This window comes from Antrostomus carolinensis, unplaced genomic scaffold (genome assembly GCF_000700745.2).
Source record: "Antrostomus carolinensis isolate BGI_N321 unplaced genomic scaffold, ASM70074v2 scaffold17260, whole genome shotgun sequence".
In the NCBI taxonomy this organism is placed as follows: Eukaryota; Metazoa; Chordata; class Aves; order Caprimulgiformes; family Caprimulgidae; genus Antrostomus; species Antrostomus carolinensis.
The window spans coordinates 27,393-50,140 of record NW_010289273.1 but is presented as its reverse complement, the minus strand read 5'-3'; the positions used below and the strand labels follow the sequence as shown (position 1 = coordinate 50,140).

At 52.3% G+C, this 22,748-nt stretch overlaps 1 protein-coding gene across 1 annotated transcript in view; it reads left to right on the top strand.

The window, feature by feature from the left end:
• Positions 1–22,748, top strand: part of MPRIP (myosin phosphatase Rho interacting protein) — a 70,802-nt gene that overhangs the window by 29,359 nt on the left and 18,695 nt on the right. Inside the window, exons 5-14 of the mRNA XM_029085442.1 lie at positions 2,959–3,169; positions 4,192–4,351; positions 10,675–10,816; positions 11,365–11,481; positions 14,500–14,556; positions 16,266–16,334; positions 16,560–16,649; positions 17,096–17,205; positions 18,155–18,232; positions 21,699–22,284. Coding sequence (XP_028941275.1) covers positions 2,959–3,169; positions 4,192–4,351; positions 10,675–10,816; positions 11,365–11,481; positions 14,500–14,556; positions 16,266–16,334; positions 16,560–16,649; positions 17,096–17,205; positions 18,155–18,232; positions 21,699–22,284 — 1,620 coding nt within the window. The remainder of the gene's footprint in view (positions 1–2,958; positions 3,170–4,191; positions 4,352–10,674; positions 10,817–11,364; positions 11,482–14,499; positions 14,557–16,265; positions 16,335–16,559; positions 16,650–17,095; positions 17,206–18,154; positions 18,233–21,698; positions 22,285–22,748) is intronic.

Sequence of the window (22,748 nt, the reverse complement as noted above, 5' to 3'; positions counted from 1 at the left end):
CTTCTGTAAAACCACCATCCATGTGGGACCTGCTGCCAGACGGATGCTGCGCTGTGTCTCTGGCGCTCAGGAGCAACCTGCAAAGGCAGAAGCATCATCTTTCCTCTGCCTCCCGAATCATTCTGATGCAGGTGACTGGCCCAGGGAAGGAGAGAGGATGCTGAGGAGAGAATCAGCACCAAATCCCCCTCTGTGAAATGGCTTCTCCTGAAGTTGGCTGCTGTTCAGCTTGTTCTCTGTGTGCCGGCAGAGAAAACCTGATTTCTTTCTAAAGACAACCGCCTGCTAATCCAGCAGCAGATCATGTCTGAGAGCTGCTCAGGGAGTAACAGACACCTTTGTGATTTAAAAAAAATAATCAGACAATGGATGTTTCTGCTTTTTCTTACTCCCATGTAGTTTTTCCTTATCTGTGCTACAGCAGAAGTTGGCTGCAGCCAGGAGCTCCTGGAGCATCAGGGCCATTTTCAGCTCCCTCCATCATTTTGCATCTTCCCCCTGCAAAATCACCGGGGTGGGAACAATGCAGGTGAAGGTGGGAATATTGCTCCAGCTGCAGATTTTTGGACAGGGATTGTTAGATATCAAAGAAAAAGGACAGATCTCTCTTGCAGCTTTTGCTGTGCTCTGGCAAAGTGTTGCAGGCAGCAGGAGAGACTGGGCTTGCTGCCTTTGCCTGCCTGCTGTCCCTGGGAAATCACAACAGGATTTGGGGCTGAAGTCTGGGATTTGAGGCACTGCTCTCTGTTGCAGGACAGGTTTGCACAGGGGTGTGGCAGGCTCAGGTAAGCAGAGCGTGCCCAGACATACTTAATGCAACTGCAGGCCAGTTTTGCCAATTTTTGGAGCTGTTGATACCACTGAGTGGCAAAGAGTTAATTTCTCTGCTTGCTTATAGGCTGCTTTTTGGTCCTCATAGCTCTGTCTAATTAAATACATTTCTACAAATAATTATATGGGGGTTGTGTAAGGAATATATAAAAATATATATCCTTAGCTGGTGATTAATTTTGGGTTTTTGGATCAATGAAAGAGAGAGTGGTTGAGGTTGGAAGGGCCCTTGGAGATCGTCTGGTCCAGCCCCCTGCTGAAGCAGCATCCCCTCGAGCAGGATGCCCATGAACTCTGGATCGTTTACCTCCAACACTGCATTCCTTTAGAGTGAAATTTCCAAGGGGATTTTTTTTTTAAATTGAGGTCATTTGCTGCTTGTTGTGGCTGCACATGAAGCCAGGACCTGCTCCCTGGGAGAGATCCCCCAGCTCAGCCCTGCAAATGGCAGTTTGGAGGTGCAGGGATAAAACATGGGAGTGGGGACAGAGAGGATGATCTTTGCAAGCCCATGTCCCCAGCCCGTGGCTGCCTGCTCGGACACTCCTGGATTCCCTGTGCTCTGTGGAAAGGGAACAAGCAGCCAGGAAACTTCCCACAGTCCAAATACTTTGGAGGGAGGGTTAATTGTCTTTGATTTATTGGTCACTTTAAGGAAAATAATCTGTTAATAGAGAAGCTTAATATGACAACAGCAAAACATCTGCTAGTGAACAAAGCCAAACCCTTCCCAAGCTGTGAAAGCTGCTGCCTCTTCTGGGGCGTGCGCCGAACCTGGAGTGGCCAGGCTGCGGCCACCAAAATGGATCTGGTGGACTATCTGATGGACTCCAGAGCCACTCGTTAGCTAGAGAAGCATTTACAATGATGAGTATTGTTTTTAAATAGCATAAAGCTCAATGTGATGTTGTGTTTCCTTTTTATAAGCAGCAGCCTGTTAGGTAACCAAAGCACCCAGGAGGAGTACAGCACCGGTTGAGTTTTATCCTTTTTATCAGTGGCCTGTAGCAAGCCAGCTGTGACAAACACACACCACAGCTGCTGGTGGCAGGGAATTCATTCTGTTCTCCATCCCATGTCCTTTAATTTGATTTCTTTGGGTTTTTGACAATAGTTATAGCACTAAGATAATTCAGTCCAGGCAAATGGGACCCAGGAGAGAAGCCTGGTGTTGGTCTGTATTTATGAAAGGCAACGACTGCCCGTGACCCAGCCTGCAGAAACTACACAGAAGGACTAGGGGACATGCAGAGGGACTAGGGGACATGCAGAGGGACTGAGGACATGCAAAGAGACTGGGGGACATACAAGGGGACTCCGGACATGCAGAGGGAAGTGGGGGATGCTGTATTGTTTATTTGCATCAATTACAGAGGATGCGCTGTCACCCCAAACTGGGTTTTGGCAGGGAGGAGGGGAGCATTTCCAGGTTCCCCATAAGTGAGGACTCGACAGACCCATTTCTCTACGGGGTCTGCAGTGTTGCAGGTGAATTTGGGTGCACAGCCCTGGATGGCTTTTGGGAAGAGCTGCTGTGCTGAAGTGTAAGCAGAGCCACACAGGGAAGAGCTGGGGCTTTGCTCTGCTCAGGGCCGGGCTGCACAAGCACAAGATGAGATTTTCCCAAGGAGTTACGTGTTGGTGGCCACAGTGTCCTGTGTGCCTCACTGGGAGGGGCAGTTCCTATCTGAAAACAAAGCCAGTGAGACCCTCTGCTGACGCAGCACCCAGCTGAAGGTCTCCTTCGTTTGTCGGTTCGCCTTTGCTCTGGATCTTTGGGAGGTGCGGCTGATTTCAGAAGCCCTCCCCAGGGAGGGACAGTGAGGGATGTTTCCTCTCTCACTCTAGAGCAACAATGGTCCATTTAGCCAAGGAAAGTCTTGACCTGTCACCCTGAAGCGCTGCCCTGGGGCAGGGTTTCCACCTGCGAGCTTGTCCCCTTGGGAATGTGACAGTGGCACATGGCTGAGCAGCCCCATCCCTGTCCCCATCCTATCGTGGCATGCATCATGGGCAGCACCCAAGCCATGTGGGACCCACACCTCTGGGGACAGCCCCATGGAGGAACCCTGGGTGCAAAGCTGGGGTAAACCCCTCTAACTCTGCTGTCTCTCCTGTTCTCTTTAGGAGCCCGGTCCTGCTAAGATGGCCGTGACCAGCAGCAACATCCCCAGTGCGGAGAAGGTCCCTGCCACCAAGTCCACGCTTTGGCAGGAGGAAATGAGGGGCAAAGACCAAGCAGATGGAGGCAGCGGCATCAGCCCAGCACAGAGCCCGGTGCAAGGCCAGGCCGGGGCTGCCAGCTCCCTGAAGGATCCTGTGCTGGACAGCAAGGAAGGTGAGGGACGGTGGTGCCAGCACTGACGTGATGCTGCAGTGACCTGGTTCAGGCAGCTGAGCTGGCAAAAAAACACCATACAGGGAAAAGTTTTCTATGGGTTTGATTCCTGGAGCATCCCAGTGAGGAGAGAGAGGCAGTCCCCATCCCTGCTGTGTTGTGCAGGGACCCAAGCGAGACCTTATGGGCTGGAGTTCAGGAAGGAAAAGAATTGCATCACATGCTGGAAAACCACACAGCATGGGGCCCAATCCTGCTCTGGCAGGAGGACAGGGCTGCCTGGCATCGCAGGCGGTGTTGCCCTTGTGTTGGGGGTAAAACAAGGGGGAAAATGCCTTTTCTAGCCCTTCCACATCCCCACCTGGGGCACCCGGAGGGTGTGGGGCCACGCTGCGCTCAGCCTGACTGCTGGGGCTGCCAAGCCCTCAGCACCACTTCCTCCTCCGTCCCCTGCATCAGAGCCCTGTTCACATTTGATCTTGCTGATGAGTCCCTGGAAGGCGCCGGGGCTGCAGCATTGTTTTCCCTGGAACAATAGGGGCTGGGGACTCTTCCTGCTGGGGCTGTGGACGGGTCCCACACTCTGTGGCCATGTCCTTTATCTGCCCACTTGTGTGGGGGATGCTTTCTGCCTGCTCCCTGCTGCCAGGAGTGAGGTGTCCATCACCTTCCACCTGCAGAGCTGCAGTCAATGCTGGGTGGGGAAGCACAGGGATGGAAATGGGTGCAGAGTGGTGACCACAGCCGTCCATTTCTTGGTTTGAAGGTTTAGGTCTTTTGACTGTGCAAACCTGACGCTCAAAGGTTGGATCAGCATCCCCAGTGACCTGCAGACCATCCCACCATCTCCATGGGCATGATGGATGGAAAAGCCAAGGGTGCAAGATGTGGCACAGCATAGGGCTGGGACCCAGGCCATCTCTGCTAGTTTCCTGCTTCCATCCTGGGTAGAATCAGGGTGGTTTTTGTTAAAAGCAGAACTCAGACTTTAAACCAAGCGTGGTGACTTTTCTGTCCCTTAGATGAGAGCTCCATGAATGGAGACCGGATAGACTGTGGTCGGAAGACGCGTGTCGAGAGCGGGTACTTTTCCTTGGAGAAGACCAAGCAAGACTCGAAGCTGGAAGAGCAGCAGCTGCCACCCCCGCCGAGCCCACCCAGCCCCAGCACCCCAAACAACAGGTACAGTTATCCCAAATCACCCTCGCAGGAGCATGCCCGGCCCTTTCCTTCCCCAGGTACCCGATCAGGCGACCGAATGATTCACAGCTTCTCTCTGAACTCCTTGGACTCGAAGAGCAGTTGCCCCATGCACAAGGACTCCAGCAACAAAGATGTAGGAAGGGGAGCTGAAAAATCGGGGCGTCCCCTTTCTTTTAAAGCCAGCCGGCAGTACACCACCCTGGCCGACGTTCCCAAGGCCATTAGGATCAGTAATCGTGAGGCCTTCCAGGTGGAGAGGAAGCGGCTAGAGCGGAGAACCCGGGCCCGTAGCCCTGGGAGAGAAGAAGTGGCCCGCCTCTTTGGCAATGAGAGAAGGTAAGGGATGAGTGGCTCATCTCCTCCTTGCATGCAACAGCAGCAAGGCTGGGTCTCTGCCGCAGCCCCGGATGGAGCAAGCGGTATTTACTGGGTGAAGCCCCTTTGTGTTAGGGTGCTCCTGGGTTTAAGGATGCCCATCCACACCGACCAAGTGGTGGGATGTCCTTAGTAGCATGTCACCCTGCCTGGCTGCTTTGGGGACAGCTGGCTGAGGTGGATGATGTTTGGTGGCTGTATTTGCAAGCAAGCCCACCCTCCCCGTCCCCTCCCCGATGTGGCACACGCTGGCAGCTGGCACCATTAATTAGGTTAGCTCTCTAAATGGTGTTAGAGCTGGGTGCGTTATGCAACTGCCTAATGAGCTGAGAGGTTTCAAAATGTCACGGCATTAATCTGGGAGAGGAGAGGAGAGAGAGGCGGGTGCAGTGCCGAGGCAGGGCACAGCGGGCTGCAAAACAGCTTAGTGTGGAGGAGGATGAGGAGGGTGTCCGCACACACGCCCGCACCGCACCACACACCGGAGGGCTTGGTGCTCTCCGGGCGAGGCAAAGGACGGGCTCGACATGCCCTGGGAGAGACGCATTTGTGCTGTGAGGGCAGCAGAGCAAACCAGGAGATGGGCCCCGGGCGAGAGGGCCGCCTGCCAGTCTGATGTTCTTGCCCTGGTTTTCCTCCGGGCATGTTCTCTCTTGCAGAGTTTCAGCAGGCACTTCTCTGTTTCTTCCCAACCCCTGAAGGACTGTTTTCCAGCCTGGCTTCCTCACGCCAAGAGCTGGAAGCGGGTCTGGAGAGGGCGGCACAGCTTTGTGCTGGTGCCACTGGTTGGCAGGAGGATGCCAAACCCAGCCCGACCTCTGCAGCGTGCACAGCCAGTGCCAAGCTGGGGATAAAGAAGAGCATGGATTTGACTTTCTCTGCTTTGGGAATTGGGTGGGAGGAGAAGGATGCCATGCAGGTCGCCTGGCTGGGGACAGGGCTGAGGAAAGGCTGGTGACAGCTGGTTTGAAGGCTGAACTGGTGCAGCCTGTTGGCCCAGGTGTGGGTGAGATGGTGTCCCTGCTGGGTTTGCTTGCACAGGACACACTGGCCAGCATGAGAGAACAGCACGTTCCTCCGGTGCCGTCAGTCCCTTGCTCCAGCCCTGGGGGTATCGTGCAGCGCTGGGATCCAGCATGGAGCTGGGATGTGCCAGCCGAGGACAGGGAGGAGCAGATTTACAGGCAGATAACAGGGCCCAGGAGAGGATGCTGCTGCCAGAGACTGTCCTTTTTTAATGTCAGCCCCACTCATTGCCTGCTGACGGGTGCCTTTTCCCAGGGCAAGTCTGTTTTTCCCAGCCCAGCTGGGCTCCTGGGCCTGTTAACAGGTTTTTGTTGCTTTATCAGTATTGGCAAAAATTCCCCTGTGTCAGCTCAGGGCTTTTATCAGAGCAGGACGGGTGTAGGGAGAGGAGCGGGCGCTGCACCAGGCACACAGGTCTTGCTGCCCGAGGGGGGCTGAGCCTGGTCCAGTGTTTGGGAAGGGGGGTGATGGCAGGGAGCAGGGCAAGGGGTCCTGACCTGCAGGGGGATTTGGCTGGGGGTCACAGCCCGTGGCACCGGAGCAGCGTGCTGTGCACAGGGATGGCTCAGTGGGCAGTGTTTAGGGGCGGGCACGTTTGCTTTCTGCTCTGGTAACCTGGGAATTGGCCCATGCAGGTGGTGTGGGTGGAGAGACCGTGTGTCCTGGAGCTCAGGAGGACTCCACAGGGCACGGAGAGGCAGTTCCAGCGTCGCACCAGAGAATTAACATTCACCAGCACCCTGCTCAGCTTGGCTTGGCTGCTTTTTAAATTTGAGTTTATTTAGTCCGCATCTCCCTCTCATTTTTCTCCTCCGAGCTCAGGCTGTGCTATTTGAGGTTGAGCAAACCCAATAACTCACTTCCATGCTGTGGGGTCAGCTTTTTCCCCCAGGTTTAAGACCATTTCTAATAATCCTTCTCAGTAACCCACTAACACGTTCTGGAAACGCTTGCCTGAAATCGCTTGCCTACGTGCCAGCCCCATAGGTGCCAACCAGGCATCCTGCCTTTCATCTCTTGGTGCAGCTGGATGAACTTGCTCTGTTTCTGTTGGTATTTTCGGCTCTTTCTCCCATTTTCCATTTACCCACCGTAAATCATTGTGAGGGTCAGAGCTATGGATGGAAAATAATTCTTTTAGGTCCCCAGTGCTGCATCCTGAGTGACACACCTGTAGGCTTAGCTCCAGATAAAGCTGTTTTTCAGGCTTCTTGTCCTGTTGCCTTATAGTAAGAGATATTACATGACTTATATCCTGGAAATTTTCTGCCTTGACCATTTATACCTGACTCTGACTCCACGCCCCATGCAGACATCTGAGCTCACAGACGCTCAGAAACATGAATCAGAAAACAGGAGATAATCTCCATGATTTTGGCACGTGTGGCGGAGCGGCGGAGTGCGAGTTCCCTCTGCTGGCACGTGGCAGGAGGGGGCTGCCAGCACCACGCAGGGGTCCCGACCAGGCTGGGGGAGAGGGTCTGTGTCCAGAGAGGTCAAGCTGTGCCTCTGGTCTCCCATCTCAGACCCATCCCTAGGGTGAAAGAGCAGGGGCAGTTCTTTGGAAACCCCATGGATAAGTCTTGGACTCTGTTTTGCACGGAAAACCACAGCAGAGAGGGCTGCAGGGACAACCTTGGATGCTGGTTCCCGTATCCCAGTGGAGCTCTGCAGCTGCAGGGATAAATCCTGGCACATCTCAGGAAGATGCCAGCAGCTTTGGGAAGGAGACCACCATCGGGTGGAGAGTCCTTGGGGTGCACACCCCTTCCTCTGGGTGTGTGGCTGCAGGCTTACCCGCCTCCTGCAGCTCCCCAGCGAGCACTGGGATTTCTGGGTGGAAAACTTGGCTTTTCCTGCACAATTCCAGGGATACAGCCTCTAAAACCATGGCTTTCCTGGTTGACCCCATGTTCTGCTCACGCTGGCGAGATTCTGCTGTGGCGTGTGCTGGATCTGCTGTAGGAGTGTGGTTAGGGGGCTGAGGAATATTTCTAGCCTCAATAAATAGCAGAGCTGCCTGAAATGGCTTAAAAGGCTTTTCTTTTTCAAATTCCTTCTTTGGACCTTCTTGAGATGTAAGGCTGCTTCCACCCATAGAGAAGAACGCCTGCTCTCCCAAATATAGGTTGTTTTTTTCTTCCTTGTATAACTTTACTCTTCATTTTTATGGACTTTTTGGGGAAATTCCTCTTCCTTTTCCTGACACTCGCTGTCTTTCTTGCTGCTAAATAATGAATGAGTCCAATAAAAAACAACCCCTTTCTTCCAATCAAAGAAAATCACTTCAGTGATAACTCGTGCTGGTCTTTATAGCTTTCCTTCCCACTGCACACACCCCTCCACCTAACAGCCGAGATCTGCAGCTTGGGTTTAGTGGCCTGGAAAAGATTAACATCCTGCATGGCCAAGGAACTCCTTGGGACGAGCTTTGTAGTTGAGAAAGCACTAAATGGCACCGCAGCTTTTAAAACGCTTCTTTGTACCTGTCTGCAGCCTTGTTTTGTCAACACAGAGCTGCTGTTCAGAGGGAGCAGCTCTCCTCAGCGCAGTGGGGTGGAGAGGAGAGCCCTTCCCCTCCCCGTCCTGTCCCCCCAGGATCTCTAGCAGTAACCTCTCTGAAATGTTCAGCTAATGGGAAAAAAAAATAATGATTCTTTCCTGTAATCCGGATGATTTTAACCCTTGGGACTGTGATTTGGTTACAGTGATTTATTTTTCTCCTCCCTTTTCCAATGATGAATTACTGGAATGATTTTGATTTTGTTTTGTATGTAGATACAGATATATAATTTCCTCTTCTGTTCATTCATTTTCCAGCCTTGTTTTCTTCCAGGTCTTGTTGCTCTCCACCTTCTCCTGCTGTGTTGCTGTGTGACGTGTCCGCCTTTACTTCGCCTGCTTCGCTACCATCTCATCTCAATCTCAAGCCGTAGAACAACCTGGTGGTGCAGCCCCTTTCATGAGAAATCAACCTGCTTTTGATTTTGTTTTATTGGGGGGTTTTTTGTTGGGTTGTTTTTGTTGTTGGTTTTTTTTTCCCTCCTGATTTGTTTATCTTCAGGCCTTCACCTAATAGGGCACAGACAGTGTTAATTCATGGACCTCTTATTCCCTCCTAAACTGAGACTCAAGAGAAGGTTGGACCAGTGTAAAAAGGGTTAAAAATTTGTGACTCCAACACAGTTCCCTGTCTGTTGGTGAACAGAGAATGTGGATTTATGCTTCGTAGGCTGACTTATGTGAACAGACATCTCGTGAGCAGAACATCCCAGGGGGACTGGAAGCTCTGTACGAGCCCAGGATCTGCCTGCTCCCAGTCTGCAAACTGGGAGGCAGTGTGGGCTGAACAAATGTCCCATAAAAACATCAGAGATGCTTGAATTTACAAAGCAAAGTCCTCCCCATCGATTTTGTCCCTTCCTCTTTGGTTGTGGGTTTCAACACCCAGTCCTGGCAGCCTGGCTCTGGGCAGCAGTGGGGGAGCCCCCAGCCCATCGGGGGATGTGATGTGCTCAGACTGTTCGTGTCATTTACAGAATTTGTTGCAAATATTGGTTGAAAACTGAACATCTCATGGTTTTTGAGTCCTTAACCTGCTGTTGCTTTTTGTGGGAAGTGTTAAAAATGGGGTTTTTTTGGGTAACCCGTTTCCCCTCATGTGGTTGCCAGTGTGATTTTCATGCACATTAGAGGTTCACGCAGAGCAAACAACCCGAGTTTAGATGCAACACGCATGGGTCCAAATTCTGTGTCAAGAGCCCACCCAGACTGAGCTTTTGGGGGAGGTTCAAAACTGAGCTTTAAACCTCGCAGCTTGGAGCTCAGCTGACGTGTGTGTTGGTGGTGGGTTATTGCTTCATGTTCCTAGGTTGTGATTAGAGACCTGAGGTTGATACTTGCCTGAATCCCCAGGCATGCAGACTTAGACAGCAGCAGGTCCTTTGAAAATTCCAGTATTTCCTCTCCTATGGGTCAGTGAGCAGCTTTTCATGATGAAATGGCACTTTTTAATTCCACCTACAAAGGCTTTGCTCATTCTTAGGAGCATCCCCTTTGGGTTTGGTTGGAGGTTGGCTCCTGCTCCATCCACATTTCTTCATAGTTCTCCTCCATCCTTGGAGACCTGTGCCATGGTGTGATGGTCCACCAAGCCCAGTGTCTGAGAGCCCAAGTCGTGCTCCCTACTGTCCATACTGGATTTGCAGACCAGTTTGAGAGGAGGGCAGAGCCCCAGGGTTTTGCAGGGGTTGCCTTGGTGTGCCTGCACGGGGTGTTCCTCATCTCATGTGTCTTCAGCTGGTGCACTCTGCAAGCCAGACCTGTTGTCTAGAGGCACCTACGGACACTCCTCACTCAGTTCAATCCTGTGGACATTTCCCATGTGGGGCTGAGTTTTTTACAGGGTATCTATTGTGGTGAACACAAAGGGTGACCCGTAGGTACCCATTAGCTCTGCGCTGCAGCTTGGTCTGATGTGTCTGTGCTCTGTGGCCTGGCATCGATGGCTGCAGTGCTCGAGAGTAGAGACAAAGCTTAAGCCAAAGCTGCTCAATAATCCCTGTTTCTCAAAGGGCTGGAAAATGTACAAGTAAAAAGTTATTGCTGGTTTTGCGAGAGTTTTCTAGATATTTAAGAAAATATTATTTGTGGAGCTGAGTAGTGTGAGGTTTTTTCCCCACTTGGGCTGCAGGTAAAATGGTTCATGTCAGATTGGGGCATTTTGCCCTGGTTTTGTGCACACTGGAGCTTGTGGAGAAACAGGGACCAAAAGCCAAGTGTGCATGAACACGGGGCCGAGCAATTCTGCAGCCTTAGATTTGTGGGATTGTACAGCTCAGCGCAGTTGCTGTTCTTGTGTTTAAACTGGCTCTGGTTTCCCCTTTCTCTCTGTTTTCCAGGCGATCCCAAGTAATTGAAAAATTTGAGGCATTAGATATTGAGAACGCGGAGCACATGGAAACGAATGTGTCAGCCAGTGCTGCCCTTTCCAGTGAGACGAGGCAGGGCAGGAGCGAGAAGAGGGTTTTCCCACGGAAACGGGTGAGCTGCTCAGCTGAGGTCTCGTGGTGGGGTTTGGAGGATGGCACTGGGGATCTGACAGCCCAGGATAGAGGGTTTAGCTATAGGGTTTATCTATAGGGTTTGTCCCAGGGTGGAGCAGGGGATCTGGAATCACAGGCAGGCTCGTTCATGAGCCAAACCTCTGTGTGAGCTCAGTCTGTGCAGGTTTGCTGCTTGCTGCTCTGCTCCCTTGGCCCAGCTGCAGATCAGAGTGGAAAATCAGACTCGTCTTTTCTCCTTCCTCCAAAATAGAAAAGAGGGAAACTTCAGATCTGGCATGACAGGACACATCAGGATGGGGCGAAGTAAAAAAAGAAACAGGCATTCTTGAGAGTCCCAGATACACTTAGATATATTGGGAACAAATTAATGCCTGGGAGGACAAAAAAAATGTGTTGCCAATGAAGTGACACTTGTTCTGAGCCTGAGATGCCCCTTAAATACGTGGATTTCTATGCCATGAGCCAAGAGAGTGGGACTGGCTGTCCTAGTTCCTGCACTGATCTGGGCTAACCCTGTTTACACAGGACTTCACTTGTGAAAGTGCAGCTGTGGGCTCCATCCTGGATGTGTCTGCATCTCCTCTGTCCCCACATCGCCGAGCAAAGTCGCTGGACAGAAGGTCCACGGAGTCCTCGATGACGGTGAGCCACTGTGGCCGTGTCCTCTGCCTTGGGGGAGGATGTAAGAGGCCCTTCCCGGACAGATCCAGTGGAAACTGGACTGTCTGCTACTTTCCCTGTACCTAGCACATAGGATACACTTGTATTTGGGGCAGGTTTTAGTGACTTGGCTTCAGGCTTCACACTTGGCCTGTTAAGGAGAGCTAACACATGCCCTGGTTTTCTAATGCTGCTTCCTTGGTGTTTATGCAGTTGGAAGTGGGTGCGAGTGGGATGAAGGCTGCAAGGAAGGGCTGAACCTGCCCTCCTGAGCTTCCCTCCCATTGCATACTTCAAATGCTCACCAGACCTGGAAGCAAACAGTACAGAACAAACACAAAATGCTCTCCTCTCACTCACCAGCCTTCTGGAGGAACAAAATAAATACACTTGCTAATCTCTCAAAAAGATTACACAGCCATTGTAAATACGAGCTGCATTTTTCATGGATGGACAGCTTCTATTGAAGGACTCTCATAAAAATGCAGTAGCTTAGTGTTTCTGTAGTAGCTTTTCACGTGGACTTGTACAGCTGCAAGAGTGATTTTTAAATTCTTGGTAGTAATAAAAAGGTGCAAGAAGTGCACATGAAGTGACAATGCGTATCACCTAGTGAAGGCAAGAAAATAATGCAGTCAGTGGGAAGAAAACCTTTTCCTTGCATTAAATATGCCTTTATTGTGCCACTCCTGCTATAAAAGTAGCAACATAAGAATGCCTGCTGGCTTGTGACTGTGACTGCAAGACTCTCCCCTGCCCATCGGGTTCTCTGTGTCAGTTCAGATCGGTCATCTGTCAGGATAAAAGCTGAGGGAGAGTTCATCCCTTGTCAGGCTTGGTGGGTTACAGCAGAGCTGTGGCTTGCGCTGCGTGGGTATCTCTTCCATCAAGTGCTTCATCTGGTTTTGGTTTCTAATGTTTACACCCTTCAGTGGCAGCTGGTCCCAAACTTTTCATGCTTCAGCAGCTTTGCAGCTTCAGGCAAAGCCTGTGCTCTCCTGCCTGCCTGAGCAGTCAGAGGAAAGCAGAGGGATCTGCCTCCGTAGAGGAGCGGGACCTGCAGGAGAAACCTTCTTCCTCCGGGTGCTTCTCTAGTGTCTCGCTGCAGCCCAGTCTGAAACCTGCATGTACTGTTTGGCAGCCTCTTTCCTCTCTGGCTGCTTCTACACCTTTGCTTAAATTTTAAGGAAACCAAGGAGTGTAGTAGGGCACTATGAATGCTGCTGAGGTGGGATTTATCTACTTTTGTGGAAGATTCTTGCCCAGTGCTTCTTCCCAGTAGATAAATAAACCCATGAACAACTCTGAAGGCTTGCAAACTCCTGTTTTCCTTCTTTGCAAAGAGCATAGTTGGGAGCTGCTTATTTTTGATCCAAAATATAGATGCTGTGTTTGACACTCTCCTGTTGTACAAGAAAGAGCTTAAACAGGACCCAGATCCTGGAAGCACGATCCCACCTGCGCTTCAGCAGAGGAGAAGCAGGCAGGTGGTGGTATCGCTCTCTAAGGGTAAATTAGGGCTGAGATGAGGATGCCCAGCTCTCATAGCCTGATTCAGAGATGGATGTAGTCATTGCAAATGCAGTTTTCTCTACAGTTTGTTTGTGGCTTATCGCTGCCTCGTCAGCAGGTCCTGGTGGGGCTCAGTGGGTTTATTGCCTCCAGCCACATCACAGCCAGGGCAGCTCAAGCTGGCATCTGTCTGCTCCCTCCTCCAATTCTCTAGGGATTCAGGAAGGACAAGGTGGCATTTACTTTCCCCTGTGTTTTTTGTGGAGCAAAAACCCACTGTGGAGCAGGGCTGAGTTCCTCCCACCAGAGGAGCACTCAAATGTGGGATGTGCCACCCCACAGCATAGATTTGATTGCCTAGGCTTCCAGACCCCAGTTTTCCATTGCTCCTCCTGCTAGAGCCCGTTTCAGATGCTACAGCTGCATTTCACACAGTGCTCCCCTTTCCTCCTGCACTCTGTAGCACATGGAGCAGCTGGAGGAGCTCAGCCTCGAGGGAGCAAAAGCATTTCCACCACATCCTTCCCTGTGCACGGGCAGGGCTGGGAGGAAGGGCTGGCGGGAGTTATCCCACGCTGTCTTGGTTGCTTTTCTCAGAGCTTCAATATCCCAATGCAGCCACTTTGGAGGAAAGAGCAGGTGTCATTTGGGTGGTGCACTGCTGGGATTCCCTGTGTTTCCAGCCTTGGGAACTCAGTCTTGTTTTGAACTCTGCAGCCTTGCATCAATAGCACATAGTTTATCTTTCGTAATATAATAGGGAGACAAAACTGCCTGCAGTCTTGCTAATTCCGTGCTTCTCCTTCCTCTGTAATGCTGGTGTCTCAGTAGGAAACTGCAAGAGAAGTGCTAGGAAGTGGACAGCCTGTTGTTGAGCCTGGAGAAAAGGAGGCTGAGGGGGGACCTTCTGGCTCTGTCCAGCTCCCTGAAGGGAGGGTGGAGAGAGGTGGGGGTGGGTCTGTTCAACCAAGGCCCAAGGGACAGGACAAGAGGAAATGGCCTCAAGTTGCACCCAGGGCAGTTGAGATGGGATGTGAGGAAGAATTTCTTTGCTGAAAGGGTTCTCAGGGGTTGCCCAGGGCAGTGGTGGAGTCCCCATCCCTGGAGGGATTGAAGAGTTGTGTAGACATAGTGCTGAGGGACATGGGTTAGTCGGGGACTTGTCAGTGTTGGGTTCATGACTGGACTTGATGATCTTAAAGGTCTTTTCCAATCCAGGTAATTCTGAGCTTCTGTGTTTTATTACCATACAGCAGGTCTCTGTTCCTCCTGAGAGCAAACATTTAGCCACCACACAATATAATGATCCACTTTGGACTAGATGACCTTTAAAGGTCCCTTCCAACCCAAACTGTTCTATGATTCGATGAATTTAACTGTTGCTGCTCTCTTTTCTTGCTGCGCTGTGTTTTATCAAGCTGCTGCTGTTGTCTTCTGTGCGCAGACACTTCTTCCCTCCCCTCTGATTGCCCCTCTCCTTTCTTGCAGACTGAACTGCTGAACTTCAAGAAGGGCTGGTTGACAAAGCAGTATGAGGACGGGCAGGTGAGTCCAGGGGAAGTTCTGCCCTTTGCATCAGTCTCGGTGCTGTGGTCAGTCCCAGTTTCTGGCAGCTGACACCCACTCTGATGTCCTGGCTGTGTGGGCTGTGCATGGGGCTGCTCTCAACACTGGTGAAGCCCCGATGTCTTTGCAGGGTGGATCAGTTTTGGGCCATGCTCCAGGTGGGAGAAATCAGACGTAGGCGCTTGGGCAGAGCAGTGCCAGGGAATTTGTACAACTCTGGAGCCAGGCAGTAGTGGTTGTGTGTGAGCCCTGTGCAAACAGTGTTTGTCTGTGGGTGGGAATAGCTGGTGCTCTGTCCTGGGGAGGTTTCAAAGCCCCACAGCTGGATATTGTGTCTGGGGTTTCTAGGGAGCTGGGGCAGCTTGGATAGCAGCACTGGTTTCGTGTTCCCATTCTCTATTGGTCTCGCCTCCCTTGTGACCCAGCGACCTCCTTGGCGTCAGTAATGAGGCTCAAATAAAGTTTCCTGAGCACAGGGGAAATGGCAAGGCCAAGAAATGAATAAATGCCTCTGAGTTGGCACTGAGGGAAGCAACTGCTGCCACTTTCCTCCTGTCCATTCTCAGAGGGATCTGGGATTTGCTGCTCTGTTGGAGCCTTAGAGACTGAAGCTGAGGTGGAATGGGTGCCCCGACTGTTTGCAAACTGCCCTTTCCCTGGATTTCCTTCCCTCCCACTCAGCCACTCAAGGGAAAATGAGGGCGACTTGCCCACGGCTGTGAGCACTGTGCCCAGGTTCTGCTGTGGGGATCTTATCATCTTAGAGCTACAAAGTTGATTAAGGGTCTGGAGCATCTTTCTCATGAGGAAAGACTGAGACAGCTGGGTCTGTTTGGCCTGGAGACTTAAACATGAGGAAAAACTTCTTTCCTGTGAGGGTGCCAGGGCCCTGGGACAGGCTGTCCAGAGAGGCTGTGGAGTCTCCATCCCTGGAGATGTTCCAAACCCACCTGGATGCAGCCCTGTGCAACCTGCTCGAGGTGACCCTGGTTTGTCAGGGAGGTTGGACTGGATGATCTCCTGAGGTCCCTTCTAACCCCACCATTCTGGGATTCTGTGACCCACTGGTGCATTGAGCCCTGGGGCTGAGGGCACGTCTGTAGGCAGCCAGAGTGGGAATCAGCTGCTGGAGCGAGTGCTTTATTAACTGCAAGCTGCCTTGGGTGAGCCTGTGCCTTGCTGGCAGCATGCAGAAGGCGTATTTGTATAGAGGAAGGGCCAGGAATAGGCTCCAACTCAATTTCTAGGCACTGCAGATAAAACACTAATGTTTTGCTGCTTTTTTTGTTTGTTTGTTTAAAAAAAAAGGCTTTAAGTGCAGCCACTAAAAGCATCATCACGCCAGTGGAGCTCTTGGGAAGGCTCTGACTGCCCTGTGGCTCTCGCAGGGTTTCACTGTCACATGCAGGGTTGGTGCTGCTGAGGGTCTGGTGTTCTGCTGGTGCAACAGCGCTGAGGAAATCAGGGTCCTGGTGGTGCAAACCATCACGGTGTCCCTCGCATTGCTGCCTGTTCGGCTCTTCTCCCCCGGGAGAGCCTCTCCAAGCCAGGAGCAGAGCTGGGAGGGGAGAGGCTGTGAGCTGCCTCCCAGTGGGGTGTCTCTGCTGGGTGACTGGTGATGAGCTGCCCAGGCTCTGCTGATGGGGAAGGAGCAGGGTTGTAACTGCCCCATCTTGGTTGTTTCCTAGTGGAAGAAGCACTGGTTTGTGCTGACTGATCAAAGCCTGAGATACTACCGGGATTCAGTGGCAGAAGAGGTAAGTGTCTTCCCCATTGGGTTCAGCCCATTGCTCTCCACTCAGGGGAGCCCCAGGTGCTCCCAGACTGACCCTGGGCAAGTTGTCTTCCCCAATACCGAGGTCCTGGAGCAACATTCTTCAGGGCTTTGTGCTTCTCGAGGACCTGCTCTGTGCCTCCCTGCGAGGCTGTTGCGCTTTGGGGTTGCAAAGCATTACGACTTAATTTACCTCTTCCTTCTCCAGGCAGCTGACCTGGATGGAGAAATCGATTTATCCACGTGCTACGATGTTACTGAGTACCCGGTTCAGCGAAACTACGGCTTCCAGATCCACGTAAGGAAAAAGTGGGGAGGAGGAAGAGTCTGGCTGTGGGACAGCCGATAAGGCTGCTCATGCTGTGCCGCTGCTTGGGAAACATCTCCCCAAACATCTAAGAGAGGCCACCCAGCATCCCTCACAGTGCTCCAGAGAGCTATGGCCTTGGGTTTGAGAGCCAGTTTTTTGGTTCACAAAAAATGGGGGGGTGGAAAAGGAAAGTTTTGTCTCAGCCTAAAGAGTCTCAGCTACAGCAAAACCAGCCTGATAGCTGAGAAATTATGATTCCCACCGTGAGCGTGCTGGGGGTTGGAGGGGCTGGGTTGGGTGTGACCTCCGTGCAGCCAGCAAACACTGCACCAGTGCTGGGTGCTCAGGGCTGGGTGCAGGGTGATACTGGGGGAGGTGGGAAGGTGCTGGTGGGTGCAATCAGCTGCTGTGAGCCAGTTCTCCTCTCTCCCCAGACGAAGGAAGGAGAGTTCACCCTCTCTGCCATGACATCGGGCATTCGCCGCAACTGGATCCAGACCATCATGAAGCACGTTCGCCCCACCACTGCTCCTGATGTAACAAGGTAAAGAGGGGAGTTGAGCAGCCCTTGCAGTTGTCTGGTTTGCTATGCAGGAGTAAATCTTTCCTTAGCCCCTTTCTTTCCTCTCTGAGCCTGTCCGTTCCTGGAAGCTGCAGCTCTTTCTCACAATCCTCTCTCTGGGCTTAATTTGGATACGCTTTGTGGGGATGCTGATATGCTGAGTTACTCTTGCGCCTGCAGATTTCAAAGAGGGTTGAAAATGTGGCTTTAATTTGTACATAGGAATATGAAATACTGTTCCTATATCAAGGCTCCTCTGGATTCCCACCAGGTATTGTGAAACCACTTGGATTCAGTTGTGCTGGGTTCTCCCTTTCCTCTGGCTACTGTTCAGCACGAGCTGCCCATCCCCTCCACGGGTCACGGCAGCATGAGCCCAGGGTTCAATTTAGAAGCTGTTTTGCTCTGATATATTTTAAACTCCAGCCAGCAAATCATCTTCCCTCCTCTTTTAATCTTCCAGATCAGCTGCCACAGCTCATTCCCCTTCCGCGTTAGTAATGCTCGCGTCTCCTCCTGCCATCAGTGCCAGAGGAAGGGACCCCCTGCTTCACAGAGTACCCCCTGTGAGCGCTTGTGGCTGCGGGTAAAGGGTGTTTGACCTTCTCACAGCTAACCGTGCCAGCCACACTCGTACGGGCCACCTCTTACAGGCTTCATGGACACAGCCGCACCATTAACTCCGTCTCCTGTCCTTCCCGTAGCTGCAATGAGCAGGTTTTTTGCCAGGTTTGTCCACGTTGTTGATGGAATGGCTCTTCTCACCCAGTGCTGTTGTCCTGGAGGTGCTCCAGCCTCTCCTTCCCCATCCCGCTTGGCGCTCAGGCACCGTTTCCCAGCCCTGCCCGAGCTCTGGTGGATCTCGCGGGGGTCTCGGGGAAGCCGCCTCTCTCCTCACTCCTGTGTATGTTTGATTTCCATGCAATCCCAGGAAAAACTTCTCTTTGAAACTATCCGTGCTGAAGCCCAGGTTGGAAAACTGTGTTCTCTCCTGTATTAACGTTCTGTGGTTTGTATATCTCGTGATTCACTGCATGCTCCTCCTTTTCTGCACCTCGGATGGAAAGTCCTGCAGTTTCCATTTATTTTTCTTTCTTTTCTTCCCCCCTTCACCTTTTTTTTTTTTTCTTTTTTTTTTCTTTAACTAAAAGCCAGAGAGAAGGGAAGAAGCAACCTGGTCTTGACACTTGATTTCCCCACACTGGTATCTTCCGATGTGACTAGATATGAAGATGAAGACCAAGGAAATTTGAGGGGACCTGTTTGCCTTTAAAGAGCCAGATATATTTATAGCTTAACAGGTTACTGCAGCACAATAGTCCTGTGCTCTGCATCTGCTCTGAGCCCACGCAAAGTGGTTTGACTTGGCTTTACCCCAGTGAGAGGGTCCAAGCGCAGGTACCAGTCGGGCAGTAACTTGTTACGCTGCATGAATAGACTGGGAATCTCAATCTTGAGCTGGGCAAAAAGGAATTATAGGTGCACTTCTGTCGTTTTCCACCAAGCTGGTTTTGGATGGGGTAGAATCTGGCGTGGGTTAGTCACGTTGCTGAGTTGTCACTGTGTGGAGCAGGGCTGTGTTCACCCAGTGCCTGCTCACAAGCCCTTTGCCACGGCACGTGGGTGCACGGGGTATCCCAGCCCATCCTGCCTGGCTTTGGGCACGTCATTAACATCCTGCACCCAGGGAGCAGCTTGTGGAGGGGGCTGCTGGAAACCCAAAGGACAGGCTGCCAAAGGCTCGTGATGGAGAGGTGGTAAATGTCTCCACAGTGCGACCGGGGCGCAGGCAGGATGTTAGTCTGGGCTGTGCTGGGGGGCAGTGGTGTTTGTCCCGTCCTCGGGGCCGATCCAGCTCTGCACCCTCCTGCAGCCCTCCACTGCGTCTCGTTAACCCGCTGCCATGTCTGCACCGAGCCAAACACATGTTTTCTGGGTTACTCAAGTCCTAATGACTGTTTATGTTGCTGTGTGTGTCAGTACCTGGGGTGGGGGGGCAGGTGCTGCACTGCTCCCTGCCCTCAGCAGTGCCCTGCAATCTGCAGAGGCACTAATTACCCTCTGCTAACGATGACCGTGCAGATATAAAATACCCACAAGAAAGAAGGTGGCTGCTTCAGCACTGGGTCCTTGTCCATCTCCCAGCCCCGGTGAGGCTGATTTTCCCAGTGTCCCCCTGCCCAGTTCCCTGCAGCCTTCACGTGTTTCTTGCACCCTGCAACAGCGTGCTCGGCTCACGGCTTGCACCTCTCCCACAGCCACCCACCTTAAAAACTTTTTGTTTTGACCTATAAACACCATTGTGAGGCAAAGATCCCCCCCCCGCCATGTGATGGGGATTAATTTGTCTGGGGATGGAGGAGATGTGAAATGCTTGAGCAGAATTAATAGCCATGGGGCACTTGTGGGAGATGAAACGAGAGAGTTTGGGTCAATCTTCTCAGTCTCTTAACTCAGTTCCCAGCGGCCGTCCCTCTGCTCCCTGACACACATCCTGTGCCCTTTGGAAAGCAGCAGAGGAGAAATGAGCTCACGAGAGATGTCACCTCTAGAAATGCCGAGATTCTTCCACCTGGCATTTAGAGCAGCTTAATTTCTGTCACTCAACAACACCCAAGCGGCCCCAGGACCCCTTTTTTTCCGAATGCTCTTCATTTTAAGACTCCGTCTTTACTTTACTTATTTAAGACTTCATCTTACTTAAGACTTATTTAAGATTCCATCATTACTTTTACTTATTTAAGTCTTATTTAAGACTCCATCCCCGCTTTAGTTATTTAAAATGCAGCTGTAATCACTGACTGACTCCAGACTGAGCGCCTGGCTTTGGAGTCATGCAGTATCTTCTGATGGTTGAGGAGCGAGGAGGTTTCATCGTGGTGCCTTTTGGGTTTATTTTATTAGCTGCAAGTGACAGAGCTGAAGAAGGAATTACTCTCCGAGCTGATTTTAGCCTGTAACTGCCAGAGTTTCTTGAAACCCAGTTCTACTGAGCCTGTGGTTTGATGGTGGATGAAAGTGCATCGGAAGATACTAGCCCTGGACCCATGCAGAGTCATCTCTTCTGCTCCATTCTTTGTTTTGGGCACACGCACATACATGAGGTTGTTGGCTGCAGGAGCTGGGGTGTGTTACCAAGGCGGGACAAGAAGCCTTGCTGCTGCTGCTGCTGGTCCCTCCTGGTCACGGCATGCGGTCCTGTGGGTCAGAGCCCCATAAGTGATGCTTTGCCTGCAGTGAAGGGCCCAGGGAGCTGCTTTGCAGCTCTTCTCGCTGCTCCCTTTTAGAAACCTTGTCGAGGCTGCGCTGGAGGCTGGAGCACAGGGGGATGCTGTGGTTGTACTGGAAGTGGGGAGAGCCAGGAGTCAGCCCGAGCAGCAGGGCTGTGCCTCAGGAGGCATCTCAGGGGCTTCTCCAAGCAAAGAGAGTTCAGTAAATGCCTGCCACTCCCTCGGGATGGGCTTCCTCTGCAAACAGCATACTGCTATTTTCTTTTTTAATTTTGATCTGCATGTGACAAGGCTGGCATGTCTCCATTTAATAAGCTAATACTGCATTATGGTTTATCCCTAGGTTGGAAATGATATTGCCTTCCCTTATTAACTTCCCTTGCTTGACCAGTATGTCTCCCCTCTCAACCCACCACCCTCTAACTCAGCAGTAAAAATCATTCCTTGCTTGAGAAAATCAGCATTTCCCCAGCGTGTTGACTAACTCTTGCTCTCCTTGCTGCACCAACAACTGCACATACGGTGCACGGGGTGGCTGCCCCTGCTGCCTGCAAGGCTGGTTTCCCTCGGGGAGATCTTTGCCTTCAGTGCAGATAGTGGCACGGAGAAGTTTTCGACCCATTAATACCCTGACTTTGGCAAGCTCAAGGAAAACCCTCCCTCTGTTACCCAAGACTTCTGGGAGCCGCTCTGTGCTTCTCCACCTTGCAGTTCTGAAGCCAGACTTGACTTTGGTGGGACTGGTGACCTCCTCCCTGCAAGCACGTGACTATGGCCGCGTTGACCAGTGTGTGTGCATGGAGCCTTGTAGCCAGGGAGGTGGGCAGTGAGCTGGCTGGTGGGCACCAGAGGAGCTTTCAAAGCCTCTTCCCCGCCTGGCAGGATGGTTTGGGGTCGCTGCCTTGGCCACAGGCTGCTGCTGGATTGTGGTCGCTGTCCCCGGGGCAGCTGCTGAGGAGGAGCAAGGTCGGGATCAGCAGCTCTCCAAGAGCCGGAGGGTGCCCAGGAGCAGCCAGGGCCGCTTGCACCAAGGCTTTGCACACCAGCGTGACCCCAGGGAAGGGTAATGGTGACTCCTGCACCTGAGAGGTGACAGGAGATGGAGGGGCAGGGGGGCACCCACATGGCATTTGCTTGGGCTTCCAGCAGCCCCTTTCCACCCGGCTCTTTGAGGCATGCGTGGGAGCGCCTGGCCATCTCGAGCACCCACTGACACTTTCCTTCACCCTCTCTCTGTCCTCACAGCTCGCTGCCGGAAGAGAAAAGCAAAACAAGCTCATCCTTCGAGACCAGTCCAAAGCCGAGTGAGAAGCCGGATGCGGAGCAAGCTGAGCTGGACCCGGAGCAGAAGCGGAGCCGTGCCCGGGAGCGCCGGCGAGAAGGACGGTCCAAGACATTTGACTGGGCTGAATTTCGCCCCATCCAGCAAGCCCTGGCTCAGGAGCGTGCAAACGCTGCAGACTCCTCCAAGGGCAGCTCTGCTGCCTTCCCCAGGGACACCGGTGCCACCGACACCGACCCGGGAGAGCTGGAACGGGAGCGGGCTCGGCGGCGGGAGGAGCGGCGCAAGCGCTTCGAGATGATCGATACCGTGGACGGGGCAGGGTCAGAAGAGGCACTGAGGATGGAGGTGGACCGGATCCTGCCCGTCCCGGCGGACATCAAACCACAGAATGTCCATGTGGAGATTGAGCAGCGCTGGCACCAGGTGGAGACCACCCCGCTGCGGGAGGAGAAGCAGATCCCCATCACGCCCCTGCACCTCGCCCACGCTGAGGACCGGGACGAGGGGCTCGCGAAGCAGCACTTGACCACACTGCTGGAGAAAGAGGTAAAACAGAGTGCGTGGGGCACAGGCTGTGGGCCAGAATGTCCTTCAGGCCACTGCAGGAACTGTAGGAAGCCTGAACAAGGCTTAAAAAAGCTGCATTTATTCCTGCTTTGTAATAGCAATGAGTGGGGATGCTGTAGGGTCCCCTGGGGAGCTGGCAGGGCACAGATCTCCATCCGTTCCTGTTCAGCTCTGCCAGCAGCTTTCATGTTCCCACGGCTGCAGAACGGGCTGGTTTTGGAAGGATGGTTCTTCATTACCCTCTCCCAGCCCACACAGCCTACACTTGTGTTGGTTGGTAGCCAGCCTGCCTCTGATGAGATGGGTGCGATTGATGTGTATCAACCAGATGTTAAATTCCAGCTCATAATTCCGTGGGTCTCTGCAGCTGTAGAGATTTGTGTCTAAGAAACTATAAACTGGCTTGAGTTGTAGCACACACCACAAAGGTTCCCTTTTTGTGA